The 23,579-nt window shown below is 48.5% G+C and overlaps 1 protein-coding gene across 1 annotated transcript in view; it reads left to right on the top strand.

Moving 5' to 3' along the window:
* The window catches only part of FLT3 (fms related tyrosine kinase 3), a 71,210-nt gene that overhangs the window by 30,024 nt on the left and 17,607 nt on the right, over positions 1 to 23,579 (top strand). Inside the window, exons 10-20 of the mRNA XM_021714810.1 lie at positions 5,218 to 5,321; positions 6,335 to 6,443; positions 7,426 to 7,604; positions 8,484 to 8,590; positions 8,681 to 8,813; positions 8,914 to 9,018; positions 12,082 to 12,192; positions 13,372 to 13,525; positions 16,793 to 16,875; positions 18,858 to 18,985; positions 22,938 to 23,060. Of these exons, the coding sequence (XP_021570485.1) occupies positions 5,218 to 5,321; positions 6,335 to 6,443; positions 7,426 to 7,604; positions 8,484 to 8,590; positions 8,681 to 8,813; positions 8,914 to 9,018; positions 12,082 to 12,192; positions 13,372 to 13,525; positions 16,793 to 16,875; positions 18,858 to 18,985; positions 22,938 to 23,060 (1,336 nt within the window). The remainder of the gene's footprint in view (positions 1 to 5,217; positions 5,322 to 6,334; positions 6,444 to 7,425; positions 7,605 to 8,483; positions 8,591 to 8,680; positions 8,814 to 8,913; positions 9,019 to 12,081; positions 12,193 to 13,371; positions 13,526 to 16,792; positions 16,876 to 18,857; positions 18,986 to 22,937; positions 23,061 to 23,579) is intronic.

The following is a 23,579-nucleotide window of genomic DNA, read 5'->3' as shown; positions in this document are numbered from 1 at the left end:
GAGGCTGCGGTGGCCGGGAGCGGCCACTGCACTCCGGTCTGGGCTACAGAGTGAGACTCCGACATTTTTTAAAAAGATATATTTTGTGTTTACTGTGTGCTAGGCACTACTGTAAACCTTTTATATAGGAGTGCTTTTTTATTTTGAAAAGTTCTCCAACCACTATATGAGGCAGATACTTTCGCTGACTTCATTTTACAGACAAGGACGCTGTAAGTACAGAGAGGTTAAGACTTGCCCGATTTCCCACCACTAGGCAATGGCAGACTGAGCTCTGACGTTTGTGTTTTTTACCATTTCACGATATTGACTCATTTCAGAAGGGTGAGATTCGCAAACCCAGTGTATAAAAAAACAGAAATGCGTACATACTCTTTAGAAATTAAGGTGTTTTTGATGAGATTTGCCATGTTTTTAATGATTCTTTTTTTTTTAAATTTATTGTAGAGACGAGGTCTCGCCAATTTGCCCGGGTGGGTCTCGAACCCGCAGGCTCAGGCAATCCACTCGCCTCAGCCTCCCAAAGCATTGGGATTACAGGCTGAGCCACCGAGCCTGGCTGTTTTTAATGATTCTATACCCCTAGGCTTGTTGGCTCCCCTGAAGTCAAGTGAAAATGAGCAAGGAATTGTGTAGAGAAACAGAATCCGATAGTCCATATTCATTTATTTCGAGTCAGGATCTCGCTCCGTGCCCAGGCTGGAGTGCAGTGGCATGATCATGGCTCACCTCTGCCTTAATCTCCTGGGCTCAGGCGATCCTCCTGCCTCAGCCTCCCAAGTAACTGGGACTATAGGCCCTCGCCACCATGCCCAGCTGATTCTTTTTTTTTTTTTTTTTAAGAAACGAGATCTCGCTATGTTGCCTAGGCTGGTCTCGAACTCCTGGGCTCAAATGATCCTCCCACCTTGGCCTCCCAAAGTGCTAGGATTGCAGGCGTGAGCCTCTGCGCTTGGCCACCCTGACTATCTTTAACTAACTTAGGACAGACATTTGAACAGATCAGATTCGGCTGCCGCCAGGAGGTGTTCACCTGGTGACTCTGACTCAGCAGCCTGAGGGAGATAGGATGGTGAACTTCCTGGTGGCCATCCCCCAGTGCTCTGTAAAGCCCCTTCGTCTTGTCAGCTCTTCATTCTCCAGTTTCTGAAGCTCTCAGCTACCCCTACGTGCTTTGTTATTCTCTGAATAAAGCATCCCCTTATCTTACAGTAGTGGAATTACTCCCTTGCTCAGCCCCCTCCTTCCTTGGGAAATCCAGATGACCTGCATTCCCAGTACTGAGGAGAAACCCCTCTTCACAGTTGTAATGAGAACACATCTTCTTAGTCACCAAGCCATCACCTCATGGTAAACTCAAATGTCCTGACCTCCCCTCTCATGCCAGCTGGCCATTTTGAGAAAAACCCTGGGGGAAAGAGGAAGCTTTGACTCTCTTGGTCACCTAACTGGTGAGTACTCTTGGAGTTCCCAGAGGTTCAGGATGCCGTTGTGGTTGTTTCTAGGGTTCACTGTCATGAGCAAGAGGAGAAGTCATTTGAAGTGCTGGATATTCGATTGTGTGTTTAGCTGTTTATGTGAGCAATTTCCTGTCTGGAAATTGTCCAGGGGAGTGAAAATATTTCAGGTGGCCGGGCTCGGTGGCTCAGCCTGTAATCCCAGCACTTTGGGAGGCCGAGGCGAGTGGATTGCCTGAGCCTGAGGGTTCGAGACCCACCCGGGCAACTTGGCAAGACCTTGTGGCTATAATAAAAAATAGCCGGGCATGGTAGCACGCGCCTGTAGTTCTGACTACTTGGAAGGCTGAGGCAGAAGGATTGCCGGAGTCCAGCAGGTTGAGGCTGAGGTGGCCGGGAGCGTGCCACTGCATTCCAGTCTGGGTGACAGAGTGAGACTCTGACTCAAAAAAAAAGAAAATATTTCAGGTGCTGTATGCCCCATCAAGACAGCCCAGAGACAAGAGGAGACGCGTTTACATAGCATGTTGCTTTGATCTGCATGATGATAGGTAGATGCACCGGTCACTTCTTTTGAGCCTGGTTGATGGGTGCCTGTGGCATGGTCCCCGGCTGGTCACACTGCCTTCTGGATTATGTCCTTTCTTCTCCCTGTCCAAGGTCTTTGGCCATCGTCCAGGGAGAACTGCACGTTCTTTTTCAGAAACTCAAATCTTTCTTCCCTTGGGCCCCTGGTGCTCAGCGTCCTGAAGCCTCACACAGGGCCTGTTTCCTCTCCTTCTCCCTGGAGTTATAATCTGGCTTTCTGCCAGTCTTTCTGTCACTTCCACCTCACCAGCCACGTCCTCGGTGTTGTCCTGAAGTAGGTCAGGACTAGAAATTCCCCTGCTGACGTCTTCAGCCTGCTTGTTAACAAAGCAGTAAAGAGCTTGCCCAATGCTCAGCTGTCAACTCCCTGCCTCAGTTGAAAGGTCAGAGAAACACGTTTTCTCATCACTGGACACAGAACGACCTTTCGGCTTGGGTGTTGAGGGCTCAGAACCTTGGTGTCTCACACCCATGACCTCAGATGCTGCGACCATCCCACCGTGTATTTTGAGTCTTGGGGATGCACTGGGATTCTGTTCCCTTCTGTATCTTCCAGATCAATCCACCCCCCACCATGTCTTCCTTTCCCATGCCTCTTGGGTTTGTTCTTTTTTCTCCTTTTCTGTTTTTCACCACCTTAGACAACACTCCTCTTGTCATGCTCTGAAATCCCCAATCTGAACCTCTTTTTTTTTTTTGAGTTGAAGTGTCTGTTGCCCAGGCTGGAGGGCAGTGGCATGATCACAGCTCACCACAGCCTCAATCTTCTGGGCTCAGGTGATCCTCCCGCCTCAGCCTCCCGCATAGCTGGGACTACAGACATTCCCCACCACGCCCAGCTAATTTTTAAAAATTTTTCCTGGAGACGAGGTCTCGCCATGTGGCTCAGGCTGGTCTCGAACTCTTGGGCTCAGGCAGTCCTCCCACGTCAGCCTCCCAGAGTGCTGGGATGACAGGCATGAGCCACCACGTTCGGCTTGAACTTCACCCATGGCAGTCCCAGGACCTCCCACACCCTACCATGATTCTGTGAGAACAGAAACCCAGTTTTTCAACAGTAGACCCACAAGCAGGGTTTGCCATCGATGGCTGAATGAATGAATGAATGGATTTCTGAATCGCTACAACAACGGCCTCCTGCCTCTCTCCAGGGCATGGTCTCAGGCGTCCACAGCTCCTACAAACTGGTTGCTCCCTTATGTCTGAATTACTAGGTGTGTTGCTCAAGGCGCCCATCCGTGGACCCCTTAAACCCATCCTTCTTCGTCTCCCTTCTTCATCCCCCCTCTTTTCTCCTGTACTCACACGCCTCTGCTCCCATCTGGAGGCCTGGACTTTCCTGCCCACTGTGGCCCTGTGAATTCTCGGCCCCCGTCGTGAGAGCCTAGTCTCCTTCTCAGACGTCTTTTCTTTTGCCCTGTTACCAAGACCGTCTCCTCCGTGAGGGTCAACTCAAGCCCTCCTCCTTCTCTGAAGCTCCTGGGCCTTTCTCTTCCAGACCTCAGCTTTCTCTGGTCATTGGCTGGTCTTCCACTTAATGTGTTAACAATCCCACTGGTGAAGGTCTTGCCCACGCACCTGGATGATGGTATCTTCGAGGCCAGGAGATATACTTTTCAGGTCTTTCGCATCCTACATAACTCTTAGTCTAATCTGGCTTCTACTCTGGTTGCTCAATCATGCCTCACCACAGCCTTGACTTCTGTGCTTACGTGATCCTTTTGCCTCAGCCTCCCGAGCAACTGGGACTACAGGCGTGCACCACCACACTTGGCTAATTTTTTGATTTTTTGTAGCGATGAGGGCTTGCTGTGTTGCCCAGGCTGACCTTGAACTCCCGGGCTCAAGAGATCCTCCCGCCTCCGTCTCCCAAATTGCTGGGATCACAGACGTGAGCCACGGCACCTGGCCCTTATTGTTTTAAGAGACTTTTTTTAAAACTTTTTCTCCAATGTTGGTAACTGTGAGTGCATGAAGGTATATTTGACAGCTTTTGCTTCCCTACCCCTCCTATCCTATCTAACATCTCACTACAATATCCAGCAATCCTTGGGCCTGGTGGGCTTGGTGGATACTCCCTAATATCAAGCCCTTCATGTCAAGATATTGAGGGACCAATGAGTGCCCCAGGCAGGTACGGAAGCCTTTTGAGACCCCTCCTAGGTTTCTGTCCAAACTCAGTGGACTTGAATCCTCATTGCCGTTCATGGATATGTAAGTCCAAGGTTGGTCATAGGTCCTGCCTTGAACCAGGTCAGCAAGCCATCATTCCAGGAAGCAGGGCAGCCTCAGGCTTCTCTACCTGAAAGGGTTGTTCCATGTCCGGGGAGCCAGGCTTTTCAGAATGTATGGACAAGGAGGGACAGGTACTTCCTGGTCTCTCTGAGGGTCCCCAGCCAGCCCCAACCCTTAATGTGCTTACAAAGCTCATGGAGATGACTTTTTTAAACAGAGGCCAAGCCTCACTATGTCACACAGGCCAGAGTGCAGTGGCTATTCACAGGCACAATCACAGGGCACTGCAACCTCAAACTCCTGGATTCGAGTGATCCTCCCCTGCCTTGCTGGGACTACAGGTGCGTGCCACTGCACCCAGCTCTGGAGATCACATTTTTTTTTAATTGAAGGCTCACTCTGTTGCCCAGGCTGGAGTGCAGTCCCACGATCACGGCTACTGCAGCCTCAACCTGCTGGGCTCAAGCGATCCTTCCACTTCAGCCTTCCAAGTAGCTCGGATCACAGGGGCATGCCACCACGCCTGGCTAATTTTTTTATTTGTTGTAGAGACGAGATCTCACCAAGTTGCCCATTCTGGTCTCAAACCCCTAGACTCAGGCAGTCCTCTCGCCTCCACCTCCCAAAGTGCTGGGATTACAGGTGTGAGCCACCATGCCTGGCTGGAGATCATCTTAAAATGCAGATTCTGAGTCAGTGGGTTTGAGATGGGACCTGAAATGGTTCATTTCTAACAAGCTCCCAGATGATACCGATGCTGGTGCTGTTGCTGTCTGTCTGTGGACCATACTCTGAGCAGGAAGGGTCTAGAACACAGACACAAACATTAGCAAGTGGGGAGAGTCACAGGGAAGACTCCGCCCACGCACACTGGCATTCACCGTAGCATCTCCTGGAAGAATCAGGCTAAGTCTGTCTTTCATTCTCTTTCAAACAGCATATCCAAGTTTTGCAACCATAAGCACCAGCCAGGAGAATATATTTTCCATGCAGAAAACGATGATGCTGAATTCACCAAAATCTTCACGCTGAATATAAGAAGTAAGTTAAATGGCCAAGAATTTAATTGTTATCTTATAACTACTTAATAATTTAAGGAGTCTTAACCAGTCTTCACCAGGAAGAGGTAAGTAATGGGTTTGAAGGAATGCTACAAAATTGTGTTTGTGTATATGCTGAAATGTTTTGAAATTTTATTCTTGTACCTGACTGAGGTTTTGGTCATGTATCTCTTTCTGTGTTTATCCTCAGAAGCTAAAAGACTTATTCCATATAGTCTCTGACTATGCTGTAATGTGACTTTATTGATTTTAGTACTTTTTGTGTGTGTGTGAGAGGGAGTCTCAATCTGTCGCCCAGGCTGGAGTGCAGTGGCATGATCACAACTTACGGCAGCCTCAACTTCTTGGGCTCAGGTGATCCTTCTATCTCAGACTCCCAAGTATCTGGGACTACAGGCACACCACCATGACCAGCTACTTTTTTTTTTAAATGTATTTTATTGTAGAGATGAGGTCTTGCTATGTTGCCCAGGCTGGTTTCGAACTGCTGGGCTCAAGCAATCCTCCTGCCTGGGCCTCCCAAAGTGCTAGGATGACAGGTGTGAGTCACCTGTCTGGCTCACTTCAGTACTTTGGAAGGTTATATTAAAGAAAGGCTGAAATTCATATTACCTGCCATTTATTTGCTTCAATAATTTTCATTTCTTTGGTTTATAAAAAGATGAGCATCCAACATTATGTTGAACTCTTTGCTGATACTGCTCCTTAAACTAAGAATCGTTTGGGGGTATGTGGGTGGTTAGAGGTCTACACCTCAGCCCTTCCCAGGGGGACCCTTGGTGGAAGGTGGTATACAGTCGAGAGGTGTGAGGGCTGCCCAGCCAGGTGACAAGCGAGAGCAGCCGAGGGTGTTGAGGTATCCCAAGTGATACGGCCTCCCAGAAGCACAGATTGCCCTGGAATCGACAGGCAGGCTGTGCTGAAGCCAACTTGGAGGCCCTTTCTGGAAAGTGCCACCCTCCAGGAGCTCATCTTCTGTGTTCTTCCCGGCAGGGAAGCCTCAAGTGCTCGCCGAGGCATCCACAAGCCAGGCGTCGTGTTCCTCGGATGGATACCCCTTGCCATCTTGGACTTGGAAGAAGTGCTCTGACAAGTCTCCCAAGTAATAAGGACATTGACGTCACTTGTCACAGAGGAACATAAAACTGTCTCTCTTTCATGAATACAGTTTAAAAAGAAATGATGACATAGTTACAATCTCACCTTCTGAATCAACCATAATTCTCAATGCGCCTAGATTGTTTCTAATTGCTTTTGTTTGTAGTTTTTTGTTGTTGTTGTTGTTTTTGAGTTGTTGGAGTCTCACTCCATCACCCAGGCTGGAGTGCAGTGGCACACTCATGGCTACCGCACCCTCGACCTGCTGGGCTCAGGTGATCCTTCCTCCTCAGCCTTCCAAGTAGTTGGAACTACAGGCATGCGCTACCATGCCCGGCTAATTTTTTGATTTATTGTAGAGATGAGGTCTTGCCAGGTTGCCCAGGCGGGTCTCAAACCTGTAGACTCAGGCAGTTCTCTCACCTCGGCCTCCCAAAATGCTGGGATTACAGGATTGAGCCACCACGCCCAGCCTCGTTGTGTTTTTGAGTCAGGATCTCTCTCAGTCACCCAGGCTGGAGGGCGGTGGCACAATCATGGCTCACCGCAGCCTCGACCCGCTGGGCTCAGGCGATCCTTTTACCTCAACCTCCCAAGTAGCTGGGACAACAGGTGTGTGCCACTACGCCTGACTAATTTTTATATTTTTTGTAATGACGAGGTCTCGCTATGTGGCCCAGGCTGGTCTTGAATTCTTGGGCTCAAGCGATCCGATCCTCTCGCCTCTGCCTCCCAAAGTGCTGGGATGGCAGGCGTGAGCCACCACGCCCTGCCTGTTTCTTATAACTTTTTTTTTTTTTTTTTAAAGAAAGCAGGATTTATTGAAAGGACAGAAAAGCTCCCACAGTGGGAGGGGACCCGAAGGGGTTGCCCCTCTGATAACTTTTAATAGATGAGTCTCTTTTAGAACTCGCTCCAGAAACCCTGAGTTCTGATCTGATGACAGCCCCACCGGTCTAACCTCTCTGTCTGCCCTTTCTTTTCAGCTGCACAGAAGAAATCACAGAAGGAGTCTGGAATAAAAAGACGAATAGAAAGGTGTTTGGACAGTGGGTATCCAGCAGCACTCTGAACATGAGTGAGGCTGTCAGAGGGTTCCTGGTCAAGTGTTGTGCGTACAACTCCGTTGGCACGTCTTGTGAGACGATCCTTTTAAACTCTCCAGGTACACAACTGTTGCTATTGTAACATTCCACCACCAGGAAATCCCCACTGGAAGCTTGTCCCTGTCACTGACTTTTGTCTGGGGGTTTTACGAGAGAGGACAGGTTCAGTGTGTGAGGAAAGAGTCTTTTGAGTCAGGCAGGAATCCCCTCTGGTGTAGACTGTCTTGAGGCTGAGGCAGAGTTCTTCATACTCTGGGGTGACTCACAAGTCACAGTGAGATGGAGAACCACACACTCCCGTGTCAAGAGTCTCAACTAAACATCCCCACTTTCATGTAATACCTTTGTAGAAGGGACATAGGCTTCTTTTTTCTCCGACTTGTACATTCCGTGGATTTCAACAGATGTTATTCTTAGAACCCCAGTAAATAGTTTTTTAAAATGAGTTCAAGGCTAGGCATGGTGGCTCACACCTATAATTCCAGCACTTTGGGAGGCCGAGGAGAGAGGATGGCTTGAGGTCAGGAGTTTGAGACCAGCCTGGGCAACATAGCGGGACTGCACCTTGACAAAAAATTTTTAAAAATTATTTGGACATGGTGGCACACGCCTGTAGTGCCAGCTAATGGGAGGCTTAGGCAGAAGGATCACCTGAGCCCAGGAAGTTGAGGCTGTGATGAGCCATGAGCATGCTACTGCATTCCAGCCTGGGCGACAGAGTGAGACCTTGACTCAAAAAAAAAAAAAAAAGAGTTCAGACTCATCTAGAATTTTCTGGCAAGGAAACGGGTCCATGATGGGACTTGCGCCTGATTTTTCTGTGGGGTGCTGAGTGTCACAATTACTGGAGCTGGACGTAAGGGGTGCTTATGGGCGGCTACTGTCTAGAGGACTCCACAGACGTTCTGTTTCGTGGCTGAGTGACACTCTTCTTGCAGGTCCCGTCCCTTTCATCCAAGACAGCATCTCATTCTATGCGACAATTGGGCTCTGTCTTCTCTTCATTGTCGTTCTGACCATGCTCATTTGCCACAAGTATAAAAAGGTAAACGCAAAGGTAAAAGTCCACGGTTGACCATCTCCTGTGTCCGCAGAGCTGCCTATCCCTAACCGACTCGTCATTTTGTCCCCAAAGCAATTGAGGTACGAGAGCCAGCTGCAGATGGTGCAGGTGACGGGCTCGCTGGACAACGAGTACTTCTATGTTGACTTCAGAGAGTACGAATATGATCTCAAGTGGGAGTTTCCAAGGGAAAACTTAGAGTTTGGTAAGAATGGAACGTTCCAGATGTTTCTGTTGCATCTCCGTTCTGCTGGGGAAAAAATAAACATCTTTCAAAGGCATTTCCTCACCGTTTATCTTTGCAGGGAAGGTGCTGGGATCGGGTGCCTTTGGAAAAGTGATGAATGCCACTGCTTATGGGATTAGTAAAACGGGAGTGTCCATCCAGGTTGCAGTCAAGATGCTGAAAGGTGTAGTATGCTGGGATGGTAGAAATGACGATGAACACAGATGGAGGGCATGGGTCCCACGGGCTCCCTGCCCTGTTTCCCATCCTTTTTGGGGTGGGTCAGGGTCTCACTCTGTCGCCCAGGCTAGAGTGCAGTAAGCACGCTCATGGCCACCCCAGCATTGACCTGCTGGGCTCAGGCAATCCTTCCTCCTCGGCCTTCCAAGTAGCTGGAACTACAGGCATGCGCCGCCACGCCCAGCTATTTTTTGATTTATTGTAGAGATGAGGTCTCGCCAAGTTGCCCAGGCGGGTCTCAAACCCGCGGGCTCAGGCCATCCTCTCGCCTTGGCCTCCCAAAGCGGTGGGATTACAGGCCTGAGCCACCGCATCCCCCTCCCATTCTTTTGACAGGTCCTGTTTGCCAGCTCCAAGCCTACAAAGGGATTAGGCCGGCATTCGTGTCAACCAAGCCATGAATCTGAAACATAAGCCATGAATACAAGACTCCACCTCTTCTTCTTCTCTCTTTATTGAGTTTTTATTGGCATCAATATCTGGGGATAGGCTGGGCATGGTGCCTCACTTTGGGAGGCCGAGGCGAGAGGATTGCCTGAGCCCAGGGATTTGTCATCAGCCTGGGCAACTTGTCGAGACCTTGTCTCTACAATAAACAAAAATAATTATCCGGGCGTGGTGGTGCACACCTGTAGTCCAAGCTACTCAGGAGACTGAGGCAGGAGGATTGCTTGAGCCCTGCAGGTCAAGGCTGCGAGAGCCGTGATCATGCGACTGCACTCCAGCCTGGGTGACAGAATAAGACTCTGACTCAGTTGCCGCAGTCGGAAGTGGGTTCTTCTGTTGTGAAGTAGACTTTGGGAGAGGGAGCCATTGGGGCCCTCGGGACTCACGCCCCGTACGCTCCTCCACCCATCTGACCTGGCATCCGGCCTCCACCCTGTCCCTCACCACCACTCACTCAGCAAGAGCACCTCACCTGGCTCTCTTGCTGAGGTCAACTGCGACCTCCAGCCAAGGCCAATGGCATTTTTCAGTCCTCATGTCGCTTGGTTTTTCCGCATCGGCTGACTCTCCTCTCCATCTGGACACGCCTTCTTCCTCTGGGCTCCATGCTGTCTTGTTTTTCTGTCTTCCTGCCGCCCCTCTGACTGCTTGCTAGTCCTTGGTGGGTCCACCCTCCTCCATCTGGCCTTTGCTTTTTGTTTTGTTTTGTTTTTTTGTGAGTCGGAGTCTCACTCTGTCACCCAGGCTGGAGTGCAGTGATACAATCATGGCCACTGCTGCCTTGACCTGCTGGGCTCAGGCAATCCTTCCGCCCTTGCCTTCCAAGTAACTGGGACTATAGGTGTGCATCACCACACTCAGCTAATTTTTTTCATTTATTATAGAGACAAGGTCTTGCCATGCTGCCTGGGCTAGTCTTGAACCCTTGGGCTCAGACAATCCTCTCGCCTCCTCCTTCCAAAGTGCGGGGATGACAGGCATGAGCCACCACACCCGGCTCCATTCAACCTTTGAAGAGGCATTCCTGCGGGCTTGCTCTTGGGCCTCCTTGCGTTTTGCACTATATACTTCCTACAGGCTGTCTCTGCCACCCCATGGCTTCCTTCTGTACCTGTGGGCATTGGGAGTGCAGCTCCCGTCAGCGCTTCAGACTCATACATCCAAGTGCTTGAATGTCTCAGAAGTTCCTTTATTTTTATTTTGTTGAATCAAGGTCTCACTCTGTTGCTCTGTCTGGAGTGCAGTGGCACAATCATAGCTCACTGCAGCCTCGACCTCCCAGAGAGCCTTCCACCTCAGCCTCCTGAGCAGCTGGGAGTACAGGCATGCACCACCACACCTGGCTAATTCGTAAAAAATTTCTTTTGTAGGGATGAGGTCTTGCGCTATTGCCAAGGCTGGTCTTGAACTCCTGGGCTCAAGCAATCCTTCCAACTCGGCCTCCCAAAGTGCTGGAATTACAGGCTCGAGCCATCACGCCCAACCTCAAAAATCCCTTTCATTCAGCTTATCCAAACTGAGTTCCCCAATCCTAGCCCTCCATCAACACCCTTCTCTCAATGATTGGCAGAGAGTGCCAGTGAGGAACCACCTTCCACACAGGCGGGCACACCAGAAACCTGTCGTCCCCCTGGGCACCGCCCTCTTGCTGACATCCGCAAGCTGTTCCTATCAGGCTCCCTGCGTGCCGACTCCTGAATGCACCCTCTTCTCCCATCTCCATGACAACCGCCCCAGGCTAAGCCTATCTCTCTGGGATGGCGGCGGTGGCCTCGGATGCAGGCCCCTCCATCCACTCTTCCTTCCCTTTGGATGCTGTACGCCGAAGGCCAAGGGACAGTTTTGAAAGGCACAGTAGACCCAATGGTCATCTTGCTTCACGCTTCCTCATCCCCTGCACGCTCTGGCTCTGCTCACCTCCTCCCAGCACGCTGGCCCTCTTTCCGTTCTCCCAGCCCCAATTCCCGTCCACCACAGGGCCTTTGCACAAGCAACTCCTTCTGCTTCCTCTTTGAGTTAGCGATCTCCCACTTCCGCTCAGATCTCGGCGTAAACACCGCTTCCTCAGGGAAGACTTCTCTCACACCACAGACACCATGGAGTCCCCTGCGATAGGTCACCTCTGCTTTCTCCCCATGGACTTTAGCACCACAGTAATTACATGTTTGTTTAATGCAAAGCAAGACATTAGTCCAATTAATCTTTTTTGGTTTGTTTTTGAGTTGGGGTCTCACGCTGTTGCCCAGGCTGGAGTGCCGGTCATTCCAGCACTTTGGGAGGCCAAAGCGAAAGGATCAGTCTGGGCAACATAGCGAGACTCCCACCTCCAGCTCTACAAAAAAATCAATAACTTAGCTGGGCATGGTGGTGCAATCCCAGACACACGGGAGGCTGAGTCGGGAGAATGGCCTGAGCCTAGAAAGTCAAGGCTGCAGTGAGCTGTGATCACGCCACTGCACTTCAGCCTGGACGACAGAGTGATGCTCCGACTCAAAAAATAAAAGAAGACAAAATTCCCATTTTACTTGTATTTTACATTTCTATGCTTCTTCGTTGACAGAGAAAGCAGACAGTTCTGAGAGAGAGGCGCTCATGTCAGAGCTCAAAATGATGTCTCACCTTGGAAACCATGAGAATATTGTGAACCTGCTGGGGGCGTGCACGCTGTCAGGTAATCAGCTTCCACTGAAAACACCTGATCAAAGACACGTTGGCTTGAAGATTTGAATATTTGTCCTCATTTTTTTCCCCTCTTTTCTCAGTCACAGTGTGGGCTATGAAACCCAAGTGCAATTAGACATTGCGCTCTCTGTAATCAGATGGGGCAAACTAGGGAAGGCCTCCCTTTTACCTGCTATATTGGGATATGTTGCGTAATTCTAACCTGCTTAAACAACAGTAATACTCTGAGTACCTGGGTGGCATCTGTACTTCCCCCACTGTGAGGCTGGCATCAATGCAGTGATGAGGCTTGGACCCTACGCCTCATAACAAAGCTGAAATTGTGTTCTTTGCAGTGATGAGGCTTGGACCCTATGCCAATTGGTCTCACTTCTGCCTAGAAATACCCAAATGATGGCTCAAGGATCATTCTTTTTAAAATTTATTTATTTATTTATTTATTATTTATTTTTTTGAGTTGGAGTCTCACTCTGTTGCCCAGATGGGAGTGCAGTGGCCGCTCCCGGCTACCGCAGCCTCGACCTGCTGGGCTCCGGCGATCCTTCCGCCTCAGCCTTCCAAGTAGCTGGAACTACAGGTGCGCGCTACCATGCCCGGCTGATTTTTTGATTTATTGTAGAGATGAGGTCTCGCCAAGTTGCCCAGGTGGGTCTCGAACCCGCGGGCCCAGGCAATCCACTCACCTCAGCCTCCCAAGGTGCGGGATTACAGGCTGAGCCACTGAGCCCGGCTCAAGGGTCATTCTTTCTGGGACAGCCGACCTGGGGCTAGCAGTAAAAGAAAAGGAAAATGAATCTAAGACAGGATTGGGATCTCTCCCTCTGCAGACAACAAATTAGCACGTGGTTACCCAATGTTCGCAGCGCAGCTGGCATTATTACTCCCAGTTGCACACTGGAGAGTCTAGAAGGCCAAGCGGTATCGGGGGTGCCATTTGTACCACCAGGACCAAAGGGAAAGACAAGAGGTTGCCACTTTCCAAAAGTTTGCACAGAAAGATGAAACGGACTGTCATGTGTAAGACAGAGGCTCAGTATGATAAAAGTTGGACTCTCAGAGTCAGGCGAGCCCTCATGGAGGATATTGTCTGCTACATAAACTTCTGGGAAAAAAAATAAAAACCAGTTTGATGCTTATATACGTATAATGACAATTGTAACTGTTTCAGGACCCATTTACTTGATTTTTGAATACTGTTGCTATGGCGATCTTCTCAACTACCTAAGAAGTAAAAGAGAAAAGTTTCACAGGACGTGGACAGACATTTTCAAGGAACACAATTTCAGCTTTTACCCCACTTTCCAGTCACACCCGAATTCCAGGTAAGACATGGGGTCAGGGTTTCATAATTAGATGCCGTGGCATGACTGCTGGTCAAGCATCCTTCATTGCCCAGTTTCTAAAGGCATTGTGTGGGACGTGGGGTCCTGAGACCGAGAAAATTCACCAGTCTGTGCTGGAGTTTCTCGTTAATTTGAAACAATGACACCTGATCCTTTCCTTCAGCATAGGTGTGTAAGTGAGCTAAGCTCTCTCCACCCACGCTTGGGTCGCACCCTGAACACCTGTCTGGACTTGGGAAAGGTGCACTGTTCAATTTTTCAAGACTCACGGGCATTGGTAGAAAAGAATTTTCCCAAAGTCCCTAACATATTCTTAGAGACTAGCCTGAGTCCTGGGACTGTTGCTCAAAGGAGCTCTAAATCCATCCACTGGATGGATGGATTGGCATGCGATGGGGACACAGTAAAGCAGTGGCCACTCCTCTCTTTGTTGTGCGTTGTGTATTCTGCCATCCATGGGGACCCAGAGTGACACCCGGTCCTGTGGGATTTCTTGTGTTAGCATGCGTTCAGGATGGCTGTAGGAGTTTGGCGGGACTCGTCCTCGTCCTTAAAATGTCTTTCTGGTTCCTGGAGCGTGATTGCTTAATGGCGTCTTTCTCGGCAGAATCCACAGTCGTCTCTATGGAAGGGTCCCTCCATCCCCAGTGCATCCTATTTCCCTGCCTCTGTGGAAGCCCTGCCTTATTCCGAAGGCATGTTTGCTTGTCAGAGATTTTTTTTCTCTGCCGGGGGGCCTTTTGGGGATTGCATTTGAGATTCCCAGCCTTGCTTTCCTAGAACCTCAGTTTCACGGCAGGTCTTTGGCTTTCAAGGTCTGAGACAGAGACCAGTATCTCAGAGCCATCAGGTCCCATGTACATCCCTAGCATGTCTCTGCAGAGTTGCCCTTCATGGTTCATTTCCATCACACGAACCCTGCCTTTGACACTCTGTTCTCAGTTCCCAGTGAGAACTAAGAGAACCCTGGACCTCTGTTATGTCACCCATATTCTAGAACAGAGCGTCTATCCTAGTGAGCCAGATGTGTGTGACCAGAACTTCATGGTCAGTGATCAACTCCTTTGATTCATACTGGCCACTGGGACAGTAAATACCCTCAGGCTATTCTTTTGGGACTATTTGTGTCCTGAAAACATTAAGCCATTCTCCAAAGACATGTACATTGTAAATTAGATAAACTCGTAAATTGAAATAAACTGGATCCCACTCTATTTATAATTTCTACAGGACTCCTCAGTGAGGAGTGTTATATACCTTAAAAAAAGATTTTTATGGTGACTATTCATTTCACAGGAAAAAGAAACGAGCTTTACCCAGGTGTGGGTTCGAATTCTACTCTTTATAACCTTGTGACAGTAGCAGATAATACTTGTCTCACTGATTCTGATTTCTCTTTTATAAAATGTGACTTCAAAACCCAGCTCATAGGCTGTGGCAAGGATCGAGTGATGATATTTTGAAACTGTGAGGCACTGTCCGGAAAACAGGGGTCCCTCTTACTTTAGTCAGGCTGGCAAGCCCAGGGATACAGATGTTTTTATTGTTTTTTTTTTTTTTTTTTGAGTTGGAGTCTCACTCTGTCGCCCAGACTGGAGTGCAGTGGCCGCTCCCGGCCACCGCAGCCTCGACCTGCTGGGCTCCGGCGATTCCTTCCGCCTCAGCCTTTTGAGTAGCCGGAATTACAGGCACGCGCTACCACACCCGACTGATTTTTTTATTTATTGTAGTTATTTTTCATTGAAGTTTTGAACCTTTCAGAGTCATACAATAGGGTTGTAATCAGCTTCTTCCAAATTCCTGTTAATGGTGATATTTTTGTTTCTTCCCATGAATCATGGTTATTCTTTTCTTTTTCTTTTTCTTTTTCTTTTTCTTTTTCTTTTTTTGAGTCGGAGTCTCACTGTCTCCCAGGCTGGAATGCAGTGGCATGTTCACAGCCACCACAGCCTCGACTTGCTAGATTGAGGCAACCCTTCCACCACAGCCTTCCAAGTATCTGGAACTACAGGTACCACCATGCCTGGCTAGTTTTTTTGATTTATTGTAGAGATGAGGTCTCGCCAGGTTGCACAGCCTAGTTTCGAACCCCTGGGATCAGGCAGTCCTCTCACCTCTGCTTCCCAAAGTGCTGGGATTACTAAGGTGTGAGCCACCATGCCTGGCATGGCATCTAGAATAGTGTATCCTTAACATAAAGGTTTTCCATTTACTTCGCCCAAATCCATTAGGAGTTATTTTTTATCACTGTTTATCAAAATTTCTTTTTTTGTTTGTTTGTTTTTGAGATAGCATCTCACTATATTGCCCAGGTTGGTCTTGAACTTCTAGACTCCAGCAATCCTCCTGCCTCATCCTCCCAAAGTGCTGGGATTATAGGCATGAGCTACCACACCTGGCCATGAAATGTATTTCTTTTCTTTTCTTTTCTTTTTTTTTTTTGAGTTGGAGTCTCACTCTGTCACCAAGGCTGGAGTGCAGTGGCATGCTCATGGCCACTTCAGCATCGACCTGCTGGGCTTCAGTGATCCTTCTGCCTCAGCCTTCCAGGTAGCCAGAACTACATGCATGCACTACAATACCCAGCAAAATTTTTATTTATTGCAGAGATGAGGACTTGCCAAGTTGCCTGGGCTGGTCTTGAACCTGCAAGCTCAGGTAATCCACTTGCCACAGTCTCCCAAAGTGCTAAGATTATAGGCTGAGCCACTGAGCCCAGCTGTTTTTATTTTTTATTTTTGAGTAGGAATCTCACTCTGTCGCCCAGGCTGGAGTGCAGTGGCATGATGACGGCCACCACAGCCTTGACCTGCTGGGTTCAGGCAATCTGTTCGCCTCACCCTTCTGAGTAGCCGGAACTACAGGTGTGTGCCACCACACCTGGCTAGTTTTTTTATTTATTGTAGAGATGAGGTCTTACATGTTGCTCAGGTTGGTCTTGAACCCCTGAGCTCAGGGAATCCTCTCACCTCCGCCTCCCAAAGTGCTGGGATTACAGGCATGAGCCACTGTGCCTGGATAATTTTTGGTTTATAGTAGAGACAAGATCTGGTCAAGTTGCTCAGGCTGATGACAAATCCCTGGGCTCAGGCAATCTTCTTTTTAACGTACACAGAAATAGGTAGATGGATGGCGTGCTTTTAATTTAAAAGCCTATTTATAATTGGAATCCATTTACTTGGTGCATTTTTAATCTAAAATGTCTGCTCAGAAGAAGAATGTAAATACTTTTTTTCTTTTTAATAGCATGCCTGGTTCAAGAGAAGTTCAGATACACCAAGACTCAGACCAGACCTCAGAGCATCATGGGAACTCATTTCATTCTGAAGGTAATGTTTTATTCTAACTAGAAGCATTTTACAATGGAAGTGAATACAAGAGTTTTGTATTAGCCATTTTTAAACACTGTGTAAATGCAAAAGCATTTTTTCTTTGCTAAAGTCAGATGATAGTTAAAAGCCAAAGTTTATATATTGTTAATTTTTGTTCGTTTGTTTGAGATAGCGTCTCACTCCTGAGTAGCTGAGACTACAGGTACACACCACCATGCCTGACTAACTTTGTGATTTTTTTGTAGAGATGAGGTTTTGCTGTGTTGCCCAGGGTCTCACTGCTGCCTTGACCTCCTGGCTCAGGCAGTCCTTCTGCCTTAGCCTCCTGAGTAGACGGGACTACAGGTGTCCACCACCACACCTGGCTAATTTTTTGATTTTTTTTTTTTTCTTTTTTGAGTTGGAGTCTCACTTGGTCGCCCAGACTGGAGTGCAGTGGCCGCTCCCGGCCACTGCAGCCTCGCCTGGTGGGCTCCGGCGATCCTTCCGCCTCAGCCTTCCGAGTAGCCGGAATTACAGGCATGCGCTACCACGCCCGGCTGATTTTTTGATTTATTGTAGAGATGAGGTCTCGCTGCCCAGGCGGGTCTCGAACCCGCGGGCTCAGGCAATCCATTCACCTCAGCCTCCCAAAGGCTCGGGATTACAGGCTAAGCCACCGAGCCTGACTATTTTTTGATTTTTTTATAGAGATGGAGTCTCTTGCCCAGGCTGGTCTCGAATTCCTGGGCTCAAGCAATCCTCCTGCCTCGGCCTCCCAAGGTGCTGAGATTATAGGCATGAGCCACCATGCCCAGCCTGCTGTGAATTTTATGCCAATGCTCAACTAATAAACACTGAGGACTATTTCATCTGGTCAGGATATTCTTTTCAAAACCATAAATTAATTAGAGTCATCTTATTACCTGATAAGCGGGAAAGATCATGAGTCCTACAGTCAGATAGAATTCAGGTCAACCTCAGTTGCTTTGTTTTCTGACTGGATGACTTTGGACATGTCGTGTAACCATTGGAATCACAATTTTCTTATTTATAAAATGGGCCTAACACTCCTTTCCTTGTAGGACTGTTAGACGCATTTAATAAAAGAAGATGAAATGTACAATGCTGTTTCAAAATATGATTGACACTCGATTAATATTAATTTCTTTCCCAATGTGACAAAACAGCCTAGTGCAAAAAAAAAAGGCGGGGGGGTGTATTTAAAGTTTTTGACTTAGCCTGTAATCCTGCCTGAGCCCGCGGGTTCAAGACCCACCTGGGCAACTTGGCAAGACCTCATCTTTACAATAAATCAAATATTAGCCAGGCGTGGTAGTGTGTGCCTGTAGTTCCAGCTACTTGGAAGGCTGAGGCGGAAGGATTGCAGGAGCCCAGCAGGTTGAGGCTACGGTGGCCGTGAGTGTGCCACTGCACTCCAGCCTGAATGACAGAGTGAGACTCCAACTCAAAACAACAACAACAAAAAAACCACTTTTGACTCATCAGGTCACCTGCCATCAAAGTAGGCAGGGAGTTACTTTATCTCTAACCAAAACAAATCTTCTGTGACCCTTCACAGACTGTTCAATGCTCAGCATAAACAGGTCACATCTTAGTCGGCCAAAAAGATGATGCTTTGATTATGCGTCCTTGTACCTTTTCCTAACCCTGGCCTTAATACCCTTCCCATAGAAGTTTTTTTTTTTTTTTTTTTTTTTTTTGAGTCGGGGTCTCTCTCTGTCACCCAGGCTGGAGTTTGGTGGCACAATCACAACTCACCATAGCCTCGACGTCCTGAGCTCAGGCCAGCCTCCCACCTCAGCCTCTCGAGTAGCTGAGATTACAGGCATGTGCTACCATGCCTGGCTAATTTTGTGATTTTTTTTTTTTTTAATAGAGACGTGGTCTCACTTGGTTGCCCAGGCTGGCCCGTAGAGATTTTAATAAGGCACCTTCTTAGAGTTACGGCCAAAGTGAAGACTGGCTTTCTTTTACAGATGAGATCGAATATGAAAACCAAAAGAGACTGGAGGAAGAAGAGGACTTGAATGTGCTGACATTTGAAGATCTTCTTTGCTTTGCCTATCAAGTTGCCAAAGGAATGGAATTTCTGGAATTTAAGTCGGTAAGCTCCTTTTGAAGAAAAAAACAAAGATTTAAAAATTATGAAAAAGATGTGCTCACCTATTTTTTCTTGTTTATTTTGACTCATATCCCTTGAACTCTGTCTTTTCCCTTCCATTTACGGCTGGAGTCACCTAGAATGTCAGTTGGACTCTCGGCTGATGGTAGCATAAAGACCTGGAAGCCCTTATCAGGGAATGGCTGGCATGGTCCTCCCGGGCTGTCCAAGTCTCCTGCAACGTCCAGGGTAGAACAGCAAGACAGGAAGTCCTTAGAAAACTCCTTCAAAAAGAAGTGTGGCATCATCACTGCCCTCTTGGACAGCCATCCAGGTTGTGTCTGCATGTAGGCTTTTGACCCAGGGACAGAGTGGGTTGACCCAGCATGCTCTGTTTGCTGGGCAGCCACCCCAAGTGCTTTTGTCTAATTCAGTCAGTAGCAGTCATGCAGGGATGCTGTCTCCTGGGTGGATAACCCCAGATTACAAACTGGGGTGGTAAGGCCCTGGAGCCTCTGCGAACCATGACCTCTACCCCAATTTTGCCTCCTTTTTTTTTTTTTTGAGTTGGAGTCTCACTCGGTCGCCCAGACTGGAGTGCAGTGGCCACTCCCGGCCACCGCAGCCTCGCCTGCTGGGCTCCGGCGATCCTTCTGCCTCAGCCTTTCAAGTAGCCGGAATTACAGGCATGTGCTACCACGCCCGGCTGATTTTTTGATTTATTGTAGAGATGAGGTCTCACTGCCCAGGCGGGTCTCGAACCCACGGGCTCAGGCAATCCACTCACCTCAGCCTCCCAAAGGCGCGGGATTACAGGCTGAGCCACTGAGCCCGGTCCAATTTTGCCTTCTTATATTGCCTTTCAGTTATGCTGTTCTCTGTGTTTCAAGAGCCTCAGACCTATTAGCAGAGTAAGGCGGTTCCTCCTGTCTCCTGGTTTTCTCACCTCCCATTACTTTCTCTTTAATTCCCTAGCTTCCATCTCTTTTTCTTTGAGTCTCTTATTCTCCTCTTCCTCTGACCTCCGTTTCCTTTTTTTTTGCGTCCTCTTTCTTCTTTTTTCTCTGAGCTTGGAGAGATTCATTTCTACTGTATTTTATTTTTTCTTTAGAAAATTACTGTCTTAGCCAGGTGTGGTGGCACACACCTGGAGTCCCAGCTACTCAGGAGGCTGAGGCAGGAGGAGGATTGTTTGAGCTCAGGAGTTCGAGGTTGCCGTGAGCCACTGCGCTGCAGTCTGGGGGACAGAGCAAGACCTCATCTCTAAATAATAATAATAATAACAACAGCAACAACAACAATATGGAAACCAAACTCCTGGGCTTCAGCAATCCTCCTGTCTTGGCCTCCCAAAGTGCTGAGATTACAGGCATGAGCCACCACACCCAGACTCTTGTGAATTTTATGCCAATTAATATTATTATTATTACTGTCTCAATCACATTTCCCCACCACTCGACTGCGAGGCACATTCTTCTCTTTGTCTTCCCCCCACCACCGTGCTGTCTGGATTTCCATTTTCTCACTCTTGCCCGCCTCATTCCCCTCTGGAGTTCACTCGCACATCTGTAGTCATGTTGTCATGGGTATCTTGGTGGATGTTGGAGAGCATCTACTTGCATCATCTGGCTCGGTTTGCTGACCATAGGTTGATTTGTTTGTTTGAGTCAGTGTCTCACTCTGTTGCCCAAGCTGGAGTGCAGTGGCATGACCACAGCTCACCACAGCCTCGACCTCCTGGGCTCAGATGATCCTTCCACCTCAGCCTCCTGAGTGGCTGGGACTACAGGCATGTGCCACCATGCCTGGTTAATTTTTAATTTTTTTTTTTAATAGAGACAAGGCCTCGACATGTTGCCTAGGCTGGTCCCGAACTCCCCGGACCAGCCTAGGCATGGACCAGCCTAGGATGACTCAAGCCATCCTCCTGCCTTAGCCTCCTAAAGTGCTGGCATTACAGGCGTGAACCACTGCGCCCAGCCTTGCTGCCCATAGTTAAGGACACACTCACATGAGTCACAATTGACAGCCAAAGGGAACCACTGTCCCCTCCCTCAGCTTGTAAGCAGTTGAATTTACAAAGAATACCCAGTTTCTAGGCTGTCTCCCCTTCTGCCATCACTGGATGCCTTCCCCTCTGAATCAGGTGTGTCACTGTCCCCGACTTGTCCCTCGCACCTCCCCCAACACTCCTCTGGGTGCCCCTTCATTTTCTCATGTAGGCTCTTGACTTCATGAGACATTAGCTGAGTGAGCCCGTAGCCCGCACCAGGTCCCACACTAGGTGCTGGAGATTCGGTCTTTTGTGAGATGTCTCCTGGACTCGAGAGTATTACAGTTGCTAGGAAGGAAAGAGACAAGCCAATGTGCAGATCACATGACACTGTAGTGGGATAAACACTGTGATTGAAGGAAGTTCTGGAAGCCCAGGGAAGGGGCATGCACATTAGGCTTGGTTTCGGGGAATGGGGAGAGGGAGCAGGAGAGACTTTCTGAAAGAGTTCATGCCTGAGCTGGAGGAATTTATTATTATTTTTGAGTCAGGATCTCACTCTGTTGCCCAGGCTGGAGTGCGGTAGCACGATCGTGCAACCTCGATCTCCCAGGCTCAGGCAATCCTCCCACCTCAGCCTCCCGAGTGACTGAGATTACAGGTGTACGCCACCATGCCTGGCTAATTATTAAATTTTTATAGAGACAAGGTCTTGCAATGTTGCCTAGGCTAGTCTCGAACTCCTGGGCTTAAGCAATCCTCCCTCCTTGGCCTCTCAAAGGGCTGGAATTACAGTTGTGAGCCATCACGTCTAGCCAGAAGTTTTTTAAAATTTAATTTTAATTTTTTTAAAGACAGTCTCTGTCACCCAGGCTGGAATGCAGTGGAGCAATCATAGCTCACTGTAGCCTGAACTCCTGGGCTCAAGCAATTCTCTCACTTCCACCTCCCAGGTAGCTGTCACTACAGAACTATGCCACTATGCCTGGCTAATTTTTTTTTTTTTTTGTAGAGATGGGATTTCCCTGTGTTGTCCAGCCAGTGTTGAACCCCTGGCCTGGAAGTGATCCTCTCACCTTGGCCTCCCTAAGCACATGAGCCACTATGCTCAGCCTGGGCGAGATTTTTGAAGGAAAAGGAAAATCAGCAGGGAACAAGGGATAGGATAGAGAACATGGCATCAGAGGGACAGTTTTTGAATAAGAGTAATGAGTTGGGCGGCTGAAATGTGAGGTCCCTTGGGCAGCCAAGTACAGCTTCGTCTAGTAGATAGTCGGACACTTCTAGCTGAGGCTCAAGAGAAATGCTTGGGCTGGAAACAGAGATTTGAGCGATGGCACTTGCATTCCCAGGCTCTGATGACGTGACTTGGAAGAGGGTGTGAAACCAGAGGATGCAGCCCAGGGAATGAGAAGAGTCTCATTCATACCTGGAGCCCTGCAGGGGACAGGAGCCACCAACACAGCAGGAAGAAGATGGAGAGTCGTACACAAAATTCCCAGAAGGGGCTGGGCACCAGTGGCTCACGCCTGTCATCCCAGTAGTTTGGGAGGCAGAGGCGAGAGGATTGCTTGAGTCCAGGAGTTTGAGACCAGCCTGAGTGAGGTGGAAGGATCGCCGGAGCCCAACAGCTCAAGGCTGCGGTGACCATGAGCTTGCCACTGCACTCCAGCCTGGGCGACAGAGTGAAACTCCAACTCAAAAACAAACAAACAAACAAACAAACAAAATTCTTTGGCCTCTGGGAATGTTCCAGAAGCATCACAAATGACTGCAGCCACAGAGGCTAAGGGATTGGGCTGCCCATGTTCGCTTGGGTGGTTATATGTCATGATGGGGCTCACAGCCCCATAAGAATAAGAGGCCTTCCACACTGGCACCTCCCATTGAACCTGGAAGAAAGATCGCATGCGAGGATAATACCCATCACAGCAAATAACACTCCAATGTCATTCCTTGCAGTGTGTTCACAGAGACCTGGCGGCTAGAAACGTGCTCGTCACCCACGGGAAGGTGGTGAAGATATGTGACTTCGGACTGGCTCGAGATATCATGAGTGATTCTAACTACGTTGTCAGGGGCAATGTGAGGCTGGTTTTTCTTCCTGGTGTTTAAGTTTGTGTATGGTCATTTTCCTGGTAAATGTCTGCACTCACCGTGGTGCATTTGTGATTGATGGTAACAGCCAAAAGACCCCACGGCAGTTTGCTTACTTATGCTTAAAAGGTTTTTTCTGAAGCTTCAGGGACTATTCTGTCTGTAATAAAAGTTGAGCAAGGCAGCGTCACATCTGTCCTTGGGCTAGCGAGTCAGAATAGATCAATCAGGGGCCTTTGAGTGCAATCCTCACTTTAAAAGAAATCCAATTATTTTTACTTATTTCAGTTCCCTTAACTATAAAGTGACTATTGAGTTATATTTTCAATTATGTGAAAAGCTAATAGTTAACAGTAAAATTTGGTTTTTTTTGAGTCAGAGTCTCACTCTATCGCCCAGGCTGAAGTGCAGTGGCACGCTCACAGCCACCGCAGCCTCGACCTGCTAGGCTCAGGCGATCCTTCCACCTCAGCCTTCCAAGTAGCTGGGACTACAGGCTTGCACCAC

Source organism: Carlito syrichta, unplaced genomic scaffold (assembly GCF_000164805.1).
Source record: "Carlito syrichta isolate Samal-C Ts95f unplaced genomic scaffold, Tarsius_syrichta-2.0.1 Scaffold305794, whole genome shotgun sequence".
Taxonomy (NCBI): Eukaryota; Metazoa; Chordata; class Mammalia; order Primates; family Tarsiidae; genus Carlito; species Carlito syrichta.
This window is presented reverse-complemented; position numbering and strand designations above follow the sequence as displayed.